General features: G+C 49.3%; 1 protein-coding gene across 1 annotated transcript in view; it reads left to right on the top strand.

Annotated features, from left to right (window-relative positions):
- WSCD2 (WSC domain containing 2) overlaps positions 1-14,275 on the top strand; it is a 134,630-nt gene that overhangs the window by 88,917 nt on the left and 31,438 nt on the right. Inside the window, exons 5-6 of the mRNA XM_024196260.3 lie at positions 8,973-9,094; positions 13,681-13,855. Of these exons, the coding sequence (XP_024052028.1) occupies positions 8,973-9,094; positions 13,681-13,855 (297 nt within the window). The remainder of the gene's footprint in view (positions 1-8,972; positions 9,095-13,680; positions 13,856-14,275) is intronic.

Genomic DNA, 14,275 nt, shown 5'->3' with positions numbered 1-14,275 from the left:
CGCTGCCCTGCAGGCATGCGCCCCTCCCCTTTCCGAGTTGCGGGAAGTATCTGACAGCTGAGTGCGCTGCTCCCTTTGGGGAACAAAGAGCAAATCATGGAGGGCTTCTGTTGTGCCCTGCACAGCGGCAGGCAGATTGCTGCTGCAGGGAGGCGGAGGGGGGGAGGGACCTGACTCCTGCGCTGCTTTGACAATCCTCAGCACGGAGAGCTCCCAGAGCAGCTCTGGATGCTGCTCCCCACAGATGAGGAGGCTGTGGGAGAACTCGGAGGGAATCACAGAACCAAGCACAGAATCACAAGCAGGCAGAGCGGGCTGCTTCAGGAGAGACCAATGTGCCAAGGAGAGCCAGGGGCTGATGTGGGGGTGGGAGGGTGTCCCCCTCACCCTGCCTCAGGATAGATCAGTCAGCCTGCTGTCTCCCCTGCCCCAGACACACCACTGTCTCCCCCCCCCCCATTTCAGTTGAAAAGCGGCTGACAATCTACTTGGATGCCCCTGGAAGGATGGGAGGAGAAACCTGCATCATGTGACGCTATACCTGCCCCATGAGGCATTGCAAACCCTTCCCAAAGCACCCTGCGGCCAGTTGCACAGTGGGATAGCTACCACAATGCACTGCTCTCTGTGTCCATGCAAGGGCTGTTAGTGTGGATGCACCCCGCCGACACAAGGAGCTAGTGTGGACGTGCAATAGCGGTTTTAATTAAAGCGTGTATTTAATTAACGTGGCATAACTTTTGCTGACAAAACTCATTAGTGTAGACAAGGCCTAAGTATATTCCATCAACACCTTTAGCGCCAAATGTGTAATCTCATCAAAAAAGATATCCAGTTAGTCTGACAAGGTCTATTTTCCATAAACGCATGTTGATTGTCATTAATTACAGTACTCTCCTTTAATTCTTTTTAGTCAGTCCTATATCAGCCATTCCATTAGTTCGCCTGGGATCTATGTCAGGCTGATAGGCCTATAATAACCCAGGTCATCCTGTCTACCCGTTTTAAATATTGGCACAACGTTAGCTTTCTTCCAGACTTCTGGAACTTCCCCAGCGTTCTAAGACTTATCGAAACAACACTGATGATTCAAACAGTTCCTTGGCAATCTCTTTTTAAACTATTGGATGCCCGTGGAATGTTTAATTTCAGGAGCTGCAGCTGAATATCGTCTTTAGTTACTGGTAGAAGGGAAAGTATTTAATCATCATATGTTAATATGACGACATTGTCTGTTTTTTCCCAATTACAAAACAGAACTGTTAGCTGAACTCTCCTGCCTTTTCTGCATTATTACTTCTATTAGAGATTGGAGCATCCATTTGAATAATATAAGAACCAGCTTGAATGTCTGTCTGTCCAGCAAACCTGAATCTTTTGGGAACTTAGAGCTGTAGAGGCAAACTTTCTCAAAGCCCGCCAGTCTGTAACAATCAGAGCTGGACTGTGCTGGCCAAAGATGTTGGGATGCCCAGACAGTGAATCCACCTGGTCTCCGGCTCTGAGGATCCAATTCAGCAGGTTGCTCTGTGAGAACGTCACCTGCTGCTCCAGCCCCTTTAGGAGAGTGATTCTCTGTGAAAACGTTGCCGTCTTCACCAACTGGAGACCCCTCTGGTCTCCATTCTGAATCAACAGCTTTCTCTTGGCATCCCTGTTGGCCGTTGCTCAATCAGCCTTGGAGGGCAAATATAGCTTCTCTTCTACTGCAGTGGTGATGGCATTTCCATTAGTCCCTGATCAGCTCCTGAGCATTTATAACATGGACTGGGAGAACCACATGAGACATGGACTGTCAGTTGGCTGCTGGGGGGGGAGCCCTGGAAATCTCTTTGCTCCTCAGGCAACAAGCTCCCCACACGCAAAGGGTGACATTCGGATGAACAAGGATCACCTGTTTCCCTGACAAAGGGTCAGGGCAGGTCCAGGAGAAGAGACAGAAACTGAAGTGCTTCCTGCCCCACTGTCCCCAGGCACAACGCGGTGGGTATCCCAGGAGAGGATAAAAATAGAGACAGACTTTGCTCCTGGGCTTTCGCTCCTGTTTTGTGTCATAAGCAACCAGCAAAATGCAGCAATGTGAGTCTCACTGGAAAGCCTCACGCAGAAGGAACGAAGCTCATTCCGGCAAATTGCTTTTGCCCTTGTTTTGTCGTAGCTCAAAATGACTCATTCAAATGCCATTAGCAAATCTAGCTTCACAGCCATTAGGCGACAGCAGATCGTTATCATAATAGGACACAGAAAATGCTCTCCGGGCGCACAGAATCTGAGGGGTTTGTGGGGGAGGGGAAGCAGATGGAAGAGGATGTGTAGGAATTGATCCCTGTCTGTGGACTGAAATGGCGAAGGAAACACTGCTGATAGACTGAACCCTTCAGTGAAAATGTGGCTTTGTAACTTTTCTCTGCCTTTGTTTCCCCACCTCACAATGGGGATAATTCTACCTATCTTCCAGGTGGGGTGTTCCCCTCATTCACAGGGCTATAAAGTGCTGTAAGGATGCAGCAGAGAGGAAGGACATTCTTTTGGTTAAGAGACAACCTGGGATTCAAGTGATCTAGGTTTAGTCCCTGGCTCTGCCACAGACTCCCTGTGTGACCTTGGACAAGTTGCTTAATCTGTGTGTGTTTTAGTGCCCCACCCATAACGTGGGGGTGACTGTACTTCCTTTGTCTGTCTGTTTAGATTGAAAGTCCTTTGGGACAAAGACTCTCTCGCTCTAAGGGTATGGACAGGATCTAGCACATTGGGATCTCAACTGGGCCCTTTAGGAGGTACCAGAAGAGCCGTAATGAGATGAAAGGGGCTATGGAAGTATGAAGTTTCCTTCTGCAGTAAGTGTCTCCTGAAATGCGGTGAAATGCCATGAATTAAAGGGCTAGGCTCCCCACTTCACCCTCCTGCCTTTGACAACAGATAGGAATCTCTCTCTGGCAGAATGTTCTCAGTGTCCTTTAAGAGTCCTTCACGTCAGCAGTCTCCCATGGAGAAGGCCTACCATGCTTGGAAAGGAAGTATTAACCAAGTGGCCATGCATCAGCCACTTGACTAATGAGGTTGGTCGATGAGCTTCCAAAGGGATGTGAAATTCTGGTCACCTCCACTGCAAAGAACTTCAATCCGATGAGCTCACTCCAGAGGGTGCTTTAGATCTCAGGAAAAAGAAATGCTCATGAAAGAGCAAAGGCTGGAGGTGGCTCTGGAGAGACGTCGTGGCCGATTCAGGAGAGCGGTCAAAAGCCAGGTCGTCTCCGTGAGGAGGAGGGAGGCCAGGTTCAGCCGGCTGGAAAATTGAGCTGGCATCTCAGCCCACTACCAAGCAGTGTCTGGCTTCTCCAGCCAGCTGGGAGATCATGTGCCAGAGCAGACAAGGAGGTCGCAGGATGCACTCATATGGGAAGCAGGCGTGAGTGGTGGCGAGATTCCTACGAGAGACCCATGTGCTATCGGGGCATTGGTGATGCGCTCTGTCTTCTCTACTGTGCCAGCCACCGAGGTAGCTGAGCCCGCAGGAACAATTGGAAGCACAGGCTCTGAGGGGGATTTCTATGCCCTGTTAAGGTGCAGTTCCTCACCCCGTCACTCGGCGGTGCAGGTGGCCTGTGCTAAATCATACCCTGGCGGGCACACTGATTGTTCGCTCCACTAGTCAGTAAAGGTACCTAGTCTTTCAGTCTCCCCACCCTGTCTGATTGCTTGATCCATCTGTTGTGTCCTGCCTGATACTTCTCTCTGGGGCAGGGCCTGCCTTCTTTATTTGTTTGGCACAATGGGACCCTGATGCTTTGACTGGGGCTCGGAGGCACCTACCATAATAACCATCAATAGGAAGGGCAGAATTTGCAATTTGCAAGTGACACTGCACTGAAACTATTTGAGACTTGCATTCTGATTCCATATGTAATACAAGCTTTGTACACCTGGGTGCTGCGCAGGAATCCAGACACAGTGTGGAATTAGCTGATTATGAGAGTAGCCAATAGTCACTAAAAGAACCATCTGATTGGTCCACGGGAAGTTAGACCCTTTCAATTCATTGAGCGTACCTCTGGGCCCAGGTAGCCTGTAACAGCTTGCTGATCAATGCCCTCTTTCCCCGCCGACCGTCTCTAATGGAGCAGAAAGGTGTTTAATTACTCAAGGGATGTCCATTTTTTAATATCACAAAGGATTCGTTCTCCCATGTTTTTGTTGACGAGGACTAGTTATTACAGGGATTTCCCGATGTGGTAGGTTTTATATAAGAACGTAAGAACATAAGAATGGCCAGACTGGGTCAGACCAAAGGACCATCTAGCCCAGTATCCTGTCTTTCGACCGTGGCCAATGCCAGAGGCCCCAGAGGGAATGAACAGAACAGGTAATCACCAAGGATACCCACCGGATTGGCGGGTAGTGATCGATCTATCGGGGATCGATTTATTGTGTCTAGTGTAGACGCAATAAATCGATCCCTGATTGCTCTGTCGTTGACTCCGGAACTCCACCACGGTGAGAGGCAGAAGCGGAGTCGACGGGGGAGTGGCAGCCATCGATCCCGCGCCGCGAGGACGCGAAGTAAGTGATTCTAAGTCGATCTAAGTTACGTCAACTTCAGCTACGCTATTCTCGTAGCTGAAGTTGCGTATCTTAGATCGATCCCTCCCCCCCCAGTGTAGACCAAGTGATCCATCCCCTGTCGCCCATTCCCAGCTTCTGGCAACGGAGGCTAGGGACACCATTCCTGTCCATCCTGGCTAATAGCCATTGATGGACATATCCTTCATGAATTTATCTAGTTCTTTTTTGAACCCTGTTATAGTCTTGGCCTTCACAACATCCTGTAGCAAGGAGTTCCACAGGTTGACTGATAGCGGCCTCAGATCTGGATTAGAGGCCCTGCCTGTCTTATAATTAGCTAGTCACTTGACATCTAAAGGAATGCATCTGCTGTCTTTGGCCCAACTATCTAATAATGTAGTTCAGTAAATGTATATGTCTTGTTTGTTTTCAGGGGTGTCACCATGTAGGGTAGGTCCTTTGGTGCCCTCTGGAGGAGACCCCCCTTGTGATACTCCTGCATCGCAGTGACTTCCCTAGAGGAAGGTCATGCTGAGCCCAGAAAAAAAGGTGTGATGGTTTGGGGTTAAATCCCAGCTTCCTACCTACATCTGCTGGGCAGGTACAATCGAGCTTGGGTTGTACCTTAAAAGGCAGCAGTAGAAACAAACGATCAGAAACCAGCATGAAGGTTCTGGAGGCGCAATGGCTGCTTGGTTTGGTCTGATATTGTTTGTTGGGTGTTAATCGGCTGTTAAAGGGATGCCATCAACTTGAAACTCACATTTCCTAGGTGGGTGATCAGTGATGGTGGCAATTTTACACCTAGTGACTTGACCAAGGTTGCACAGTAAATCTGTGGCAGAAGCTGGACTTGAAACCCAGGAGTCCTGCCTTCCAGTTCACTGCTGCTCTAAACACCAGACTTTGTCCAAAATACTGACTGTTCCTTGAGGGAAATTTCCCCATTTCAGGAAAGTAATTCACCGGTGCATGTTCTAAGTGCAAGGTGACTTCAGCAGATCACTTTTGCTGCCTGGAAAACCCATAACCTCCCTTCGAGATAATAATGACCCACTTTGCATAAATGGAGCCAGGGTTGTGAATGGAAGGGGTGTAACCTTATTAAGTGATTTGGACAGGCGGATGAACTGTAACACAGCCAAAGGAGAGGGAAAGAAGAGAGAGACAGAAAGGCAGAGGCATCTGTGAATGCAGAGTGTTTCTTTAATGAGTCAGAAATGGGTTTTTGATCTCTTTCTGACTTTTTAAGGCTTTTGTGAATCTTGCCTGTAATTTCGTATTCATTGTATTCAGCCTCCCTTCATCTTTAAGCCCTAGACTTGTGGGGCTCATTAGCAAGTACTTAAATGTCAAAGGGAGAGAGAGAATCTATCCAGTCAGGTGAATGATCATTTACGGTGATACTTGGATGTGTCTAAGATCCCCGGGAGGAATGGTTTGGGGTTTTTGCCAGGCTGTCCCACAGGAAAGCCAGCAGAAATCAAATTAGAAAAATGCAAATGAACACTCACAAATTGTTCATGGCACTGGTATTGCTCTGAGACCAGAAGGGAGTGTAGTACTCCAAGCCATGCTTTGCTGCCAGCATACTCTGGTAAGCTAAGACTCTTCGCTGCAAAACCAGTTGATACAGACCTACGGCAGGTTTCCATTATAAAGTCAGTTTTAATCAACAGTTACCCCACTGTCATGTGGCGTAGGCAGCCATGTACCTGGGATGACTTCGTTTTCTGTGTACTGCTTCTTTATATTTCCAAAACATCAGCCATTTTGTTCTCAGAGTCGCTGCAGCCTGTTACCGTGAGGCACATACACTGTGCTCCCTCTGTTTCTCTTGTTTATTTTTATTCACTCACCGAGTTTTTCCTTAATCTAAACTAGCAGCCACTTTAGTTGTAAGTAAAAGTGTATGAATAATGGATTTTTTGCATGGGGGCTGGACCAATGGGTATAGTGGGGGTGCTGAGCTGAGAGCTATTGTACCAAACTGGAAACCACTTCAAGCCAGGAGGTCTTCCACACTCTCAGAACGGCAAGGTTCAGCCCCTATAATTTTTTGGTTTACTGGCAATTCAAAAACAGGAGAAAAATCACTTCGGGTCAAACCAAAATTGCATTAAAAAAAATTTTTTTTTGGCAAATTAAAAAGTTGGGGAAAAGTTCATTTACAGTTGAATGAAATGTTTCGCATCAAATTTGAGCACGTGAAGATGTTTTTGAATTTATTAAACTAAACAAAGGAAATCTCTAAACAAAAAGTCACTTCAAATTGAAAAATCAGAACGTTTTATTTTGAAAATGTTGAAATGAAATGTTATGCTGTTTCCAGAATTTATTTTTGTAGGGTTTTTTTTTATTCTGATTGAAACAATTCAGCAAAACGGACATGAATTCACAGAATGTTCAGTGGCACCGAATCTGTGTTTCTCGTTGAAAAAAGTTTTGGTCAAACAATTTTGCCCAGCTCAACTTTGAAGCTGGTTGGCTGGTTTCTGTGTGTGGAAATTCATAACATACAATATCTGAGACACCAGAGCCATTTTCTCTGCCATGTATACGTTCATACTGGGGTATGTAAGCTACCACACTATGGTCACTGGGGGCAAATGTTGATTTTTTAGGGATGACCACTGCAGATGTTTGTTCTAAAAACGCATCAGAATAAACAGAACACTCAGACAGCAGAACACCCTGACCTTTCATACAGGACACTACAAAATGCACTTTGCTTCTGAAACCTCAGTTGAAAGGAGCTGTTGTTCTTTCAAAGATCCGTACAAATGGATTCGCTTATTGGGTTAGATTGTCATCATGCAGGAGTTCAACCCAGAAAGCTAGAAACAGGAGGAGAGAGGTCCATGGCAACCATGAGTTGCCTGATGCATGTTTTCCCTGGCGATGTCACTTGGGCTTTCAAAATCCCAGCAACCCAACAGCATCATTTTGCTGATAGAGATATTAAAAAACAAAGAGCCGGAGAGAGGGTTAAAAGTGGCCAGCAAGTGATGGAGGACGACAAGGGAGAGAAAAAAAAGGAACTCAGCCAAGTATGTTGAGTACCCATGGGAGGAGCAGGGCTTCAAGTGACGGTGATGCATGGGGGCGGGCATGCAGGGTCATGTCATCCCCCCCAGATTTGCTGTTTGCCTTGTACTGAGCATGCTCACATGGACTAAGCATGCTCAGTATCACCGCTGAAGCCGGCTGCCCTCACTCTGCCCCTCCCCCCCCCCATTATTGACAGTCACGGGTCGTCTCTGGCTTCAAGCAAATCAGGCCAGAGACTTTCCAAGATTCACCCTGCCTTCGTGAAATGATGGAGATTAGACACAAAGTGCCAGGCTAACATGTAAGTGTATGCCAGTGGGTGCACTCAAACAGCTCAGAGCCCGGGGAGATACGTCTTCCTCCTCCAGCATGGCATTCCAATTGACACCCTTTCTAGGCTGGCTGGAGAAAAGCACAGAGTAGCTGAGTGAGGGGCTCTGGTGTCCGGAAGCAATAATCCTTAATCAGGCTGCTCAATACTCTCCTTGTAGAGCAAGAGACAAAGAAACAATGCATAGAACAGAGGATAAGGAATTAAACAGCAAAGAAAGTCTCATTGAGTTGTGCTGCTGTTTGTTTTCCGGATAACCTCTCAGTACAAACATGAGGCGTTTGCATGTCAACTGGTGCATTTTTATTCAAGGCAGCAAAGAGTATTTTTCCGGGTAATGTTCTAGGTGCTTTCTCAGAGTACAGCTAATGGCATTCAGTTAGAATTGGCTCCTTTACTGTACCAGAGGCTTCTTTAACTTAAAATTGTCATGAAAGTTGGATCGTTTCCTGAGAATAAGGGGAAGGGTCCTTGATAAATCCGCCGTAGTGAAGAGACAAGATTGCTCGAGGGATTGGAGCCTTTCACCATGGATTCAGATCGTGATGAGTTCAATGATAGCCAGCCCTGTTACCAGCCAGACACTGACCATTGGTCTGTTAGAGATATGTAGGTGGTTGCAGACTCATTCATATTGGCCCTCTCTTCATGGAACTAGCCCGAGGTGGTAGGGAACTGCATGGAACCGGCATGCGTGGCAAGGGTCTATAACCTATCTCATGCCTTTGTGTGGAGGAGGATTTGGAGTGGAGGCTCTTTGCATCAGTCAGGAGGGTTTGTTCAGTTGGGAGGAGGGTCAGATTACTGTCACTGAGGATAGCGTTTGCAGCCAGAAGGACTGGGTTTGGGTGGATTGATTGCCCAGGTTTCGTGGTGGGATGGGTGGCAGCAGGTGGAGAAGACCATGAAAGGCTCTCAGAGAGTCTCGACTCATGTCTCTTTGCACTACAGCCATTGTTGCCAGTGAACCAGACTTTCCATCTTCCGTGTCACATGGACCTTTACTAACCAGCTCTCTCTGTTCCAGATGGCAGTGCGATATTCCGCGGATGCTTCCACCGGCCGGACAACGTCTCCTTAGCTTTGCCTGTGACTGGGGTGATGCTGAACATGTCTGTGGACAAGTGTGTGGACTTCTGCACTGAAAAGGTAAGTAGGAGAAGCGAATGGGGCTCTAAGCGAAGGACCCGGCACACACCTCCAGTTTGCAATGATGTAAATCAGGAATAACCTCACCAGAGCCAAGGAAGTGACTGGTGTAACACGGGTGCAAGTGGGGAAGGATCAAGCTAAGAGTCCTTCCAGAGCTCTGCATTTGCTTCAGAATAGTTATGTTAAAAATCATACTCAATCCATTTTAATCCAGCGTAATGTAATAATTGCTTGTGTCCAAACTACAAGAGGTGAAATTTACAGCTTGTATCTTTGCCCAACGAAAAGTAGGTTCTAAATCCCAGGAGAAGGCCATGCTGAGGATCACTAAATTTCTCCTTTTGCTTAATCTGTAACCTGCCAGGGTTTTATCCCCTGGCGGAAGCTTTACCTGTACAAATCCTATGCATGGACTTTCTGGGAGATTTGTATGCGGTTGGCCCGGCAGTGTCAGGATTTGACGCCACTGTTTCTAAACAACAAGTCACTGCTTCCCGTTTTAAAATGGCGGGACAGATTCTTAGCTGCTGTGGTGGCCATCACTCCACTGAAGCGAATGCAGCAAGGCTGATTTACACCAGCTGAGGGTCTGGGTCGGGGTCAGTTCCTACCCATGTTCTTGAGGTTGCTGGGCAAGTTTCTTCTCACTGGACTGGAGAGGGGAATAGGAAAAGTGTGTATTCCCGACCTTGGAATGTGTGTCCCGAGGGGAAGAGAGCAGAGAAAACAATGATCCTGGAGGACCGTGGAGGGAGGCGGAGGTGGGAAGGAGAGGGGACGGAGGAGTGGGGCCAGAGAAATTGTGGGACGGGGGAGGGGAAAGTGCATGGGCAAGAGAAAGAAGATCTAGAAAAAGAAAGGGGCTCTTGAATAAAAAATGCGGCCTTGGGAAAGAGACCCAAAGAGAGGAGGATGGGGCATAGGACTTTCAAGAGAACAAATTGTAACTCTGCTTAACCTTGAGGGGGAATTTTGCCATGAATGGTCCCATAGTTCCACTGAAGAGTCACGCAGCTTATTCTTCAATCCTTGGCCCCTCTGCTGACACTGCCAACAAAGGCTGGGGTTGATAATCCTGGAGACCCCATTGTCTAGGCTTTGGACATAGGCTACCCAAGAGCCTTTAGGTGACCATGAGCCCAAACCATGACCCAAGAGCCATTAGGCTTCATGAGTTTGGTCACACTGGTAACCCAGGGCCAGATTTCACCCTTGCTGGTTCTTATTTTATTCAAACAAGTAAACGGGCTTGATGGCGGAGGGAGGATGTTCACCCAGAGCGCTACAGAGGCTGAGCTGAATACTGCCCTCTGGGCAGTCGACGTTCTGTCTGGTGCTGCACCTCAGCCCTGCATGAAGGAGATTTCCTTGCTATCACCCACGACAAACCCATCCCTCAGGACAATCAGCAGCTGACTAAGAAGGGAAGGAGGAGTGGGGCTGGACAAAAGCTTGTTTTCTTTCCCTTAATGCCCTGAAAACATGGGCAAGGACAGCTCCTGCTTAGGTGGCTCCCTGCCACGTTGTCAAGGCCTTTTTCCAACCTGCGCAGACACAGTTCTGACTTGGGAATTGCAGGGTTCCCAGCGCCTGCAGGGTGAATTGGTTGAACTTGCATCTTTGGGATAATTTGGCGCCTTCTCCCAACTCTGCTCCTCGGGGGAGGGAGAATCGACTTCTACTTCAGTGTAGCTCCCTTGGTGTCAATGGGGCTACACTGAATGGTGTCAATGGGGCTACACTGAATGGGGGTAGCCCCATTGACACCAGCTGAGACTTGGCCCCTGGGGTAGGGTCTCTCTGGCCCAGACTGCACACCAATCAAGTGTCTTGCTGAGCAGTGAAACATCTGGGTGGGAAAGTAGCAGCATTATGCCAGCCAGTTACAAGGTCAACTACCTATCTCGATGCTTTAATCCATATAGATGACTCCATAGGGTCTCTTCCATGCCAGACTTTTACTATACTGGAGCACGCAAATGTTAACATGTGCCGTGAGAGTTTTACCAGGGTTTAGTCTATTGGATTTGAATGTTAATTTTTAAAAAATGAAAGAAAGAAAACAAGCAAACAAGCAAACTTACTGATGGATCTCTGACCAGAAATAACAGATTAATGCTTCACCTCCAGCAGTAGACTGGTGGCCAAGAACCTGACCCCCACATGGGAAAATGTAGAATGTGTTAGAGGAAACTGCAGATTCCGTACCATAGTAATGGGGGAAGGTAGTTTCCTTCCTGACCCCAGCTGTGGTCACAGTTTATGTCCTGAAGCATCAGGATTGTTCGTTTTTCTGATAGCTCATGTAACTGCAGATGTTAATCACGTAAAGGTCGAACCATCTGCAGCAGGGAGTTCATCACCAAACAATCCCTATAGCTTACATAGGGCTACATCGCCACCCCCAAAACAGGGAGCCATGCATGGGGAGTTCCTTATAATACGCTGTTACGAACCAATGAAACTCCATTGTCTGGCTTCCTGGGACTTAGTTGCTATGAGCTCTAAGGATGCCCAAACATATGCTTAAATGGCTGCCCTCTAATGAGGCCCTCCCGTCCTGCATCCGCTGACACTGGAGGTCTCCCTGCTGTCACATTTCAGTGCCATAGACAGACGTAGCTCAAACAGATGCCTGGCAAATGGGAGGCTAAGAAAGGGATTTGAAAACAACATATCTAGACTCCGCAGCTTTCCCTGGCTGTGTCTCCATCTCTACCCCAGTGAACATGCTCCCTCAGCCGCTCGACAGACCAGAGAGCCCCACTAAAAACCATTAGATTCCCTGCACTCTGTACAAGAGCAGCAGCTCCACACCACAGCCCTGCTTTGTTCTTGCTCCCCTGAGAGCTTGGCTCTCGGAGGTGTAAATAAAATCCTGAGCACCGAGCCCCTTGATTAACCCAGCGCCGCCACAGCCCTGGGTGTTAAATTGCCTGTCAGGCTCTGAATGTTCCCTCATAACTCTGCACTTTAAAATCCAAATGAGGTCACAGAAGATGCAGTCTGTGGGCTTTTAGTAACCTTACTCTGGGTGACAAACTCACAAATTACCAGAGCAGCATCAGGCCATGATTCTAAGAGGAGTATCATAGCTCCAGATATATTACACCCTGCACTCGCAAATAGCTCAGCAATTTCCAGCCCCGTGGTTTGGAATGCAGGGCCACAGCTGGGCGAGGAGGCGCTGGACAGGCTAGAACCCTGGTTGGGTTGGTTTCTGTCAAAGCCAAGCTGCCGTTGCTAGCGATGCAGCGCTGTGACGGGCTCGCAAGGAGTAATAACACCTCGCCCCTCACCCGGCTCCACTCCAGGCCTGGTTCCAGAGCTCATGGCTGCAGTGGAGGTACTGCTGGTTTGCAGGAGTGCAGCTGACAATGGAAGTTGCCCACCGAACATTTCATTTACAAAGCACTGTGTGCCCTGAACCGAATTAGCCCTCGCTGCGTGGAGAGGGGTGTGTGCCAAGACAGCCAATGGGAGATGCCAAGGAGAGGGGTGTCTCCTAAGGCCCACCCAGTGGCACCAGCAAAGGCGCTTATGGACCTTTTAACATGGAAATGTAGATGCCTAGTGAGTTTGGACACCTACAGGGTCAGATGGGGGGGGGGGGGGGGCAGGTTGTACATTGCAGTGGTGCCAAAACTGGGGTGCCTAACTCCTTTTGTGCATCTAGGCCTTAGTCTCTCTGTGCCTCTGTTCCCCATCTGTACAATGGGGACAATAGCAGGCATTAAAGATTGTGAGGCGCTCCGGTGATGGGGGCCACCGAAGTGCCATGGATAGATAGAGAGCAGTCTGCCTGTGCAGATCGCAGGGCAGAGTCAGGGCCTAAGAGTAAACCTACCCCCCTGGGATTTAGCTAGGAGCGGTCACGCTTGTAATGCACAGCACTTTTCCAGCTCCTGACCCAGAAAGGAGTCATGAGAGAGAGACGGAAAAGCTTCTGTCACCCCAAAGCCTTGTGAACTGCCCCCAAACACCAATGCCATTATTCCTGTTTTACTGGGAGGGGTGGGGCAGCTTCTGGACAAGTACAACTGCAGCTCAGCTGCCAAACCCAGCTCCGGATACTCATCCTCCAAAGTGACTGTGGAGAGACTCCAGCCTCCAGGGCTGTCAGGCAGCCTCCCAGCCCGGCTAGACAGAGTCGCACTAGCAGGACTCCAGCCAGCGCACTAAAAATAGCCGTGTGGCTGGGGTGAGCCCCCCAAACTCACACCCCAGCTGAGCTAGTGTGAGTCGACACGGGCCGGGAGGCTGAAGTGTAGCTACAGTGTAGACAGACCCTTTGATAACCACTGAACTTGGGAGAACGAAAGGAACCACTTTCCCAGGCCGCTGTACTCAATCCCTGACCCAGCGTTAATAAGCAAGGGCCTGACCATGCTGCCCCTGCAGATGATGGGAGCTTTGCCCTGAGCTCTGATGGCAGCAGAAATGGGCCCTATGTCTGGAGCTGAGTTGGTGGGGATCAGGAAGCCGGTGAGCGCGGGTGGCAGCGGGCAGGCGGCAACGGGCTGCACATCCCAGCCTCCTGCAGGCTGCTCAGGCTGAGCGGCTCTGTCCCTTGCTCCCCCCAGGAATACCCGCTGGCAGCCCTGGGGGGGGCCTCCTGCCACTGCGGCTTCCCCACCACGCTCTTCACCCTCCACGAGCGCGAGGACGAGCAGCTGTGCGCCCAGAAGTGCGGCGGCGAGGAGTTCGAGAGCTGCGGAACCGCCGAGTACTTCATCGTGTACCAGACGCAGGTGCAAGGTAGAGAGCGTCGCGCCGGGCTCTTGGCTCTGACAGCGTGTGTCTGCTGGGGAGGCAGCGGGAGAGGTGTCTAACTCTCCTCTTTCAACAAGAGCAATGACTCCGGGAACCCCGGAGCGCGGCTGCTCAGCTGGAGTTCAGCTAATGCGGGATAGTTATTGCTACTTGCCTGTGGTGTCTTCTTCCCTGCAGAGGGGCTGGAGAGCTGGTGCATGCTGAACTCAGCTGCTCGCGCGATACTCCCCCTTTAACAGCTTTCTAGCAGAGCCAGGTGGCTATCCGGGCTCCACCCCCTCCGCTGAGAATAGGGCCACTCCCTCTCTGACTCACAAAGAGTTTTGCTCAGTGGTTTTTGACTCCCCGCTGCCTAGCCGAATGCTGATCCTTGGTGGCCCACCATTGCCCACCTCCCATTCATCG

The sequence above is a fragment of the Terrapene carolina genome, unplaced genomic scaffold, assembly GCF_002925995.2.
Source record: "Terrapene carolina triunguis isolate 2854851 unplaced genomic scaffold, T_m_triunguis-2.0 Scaffold234, whole genome shotgun sequence".
Classification (NCBI taxonomy): Eukaryota; Metazoa; Chordata; order Testudines; family Emydidae; genus Terrapene; species Terrapene triunguis.
The sequence above is the reverse complement of the archived record's forward strand: the minus strand, read 5'-3'. Positions and strand labels throughout refer to the sequence as shown.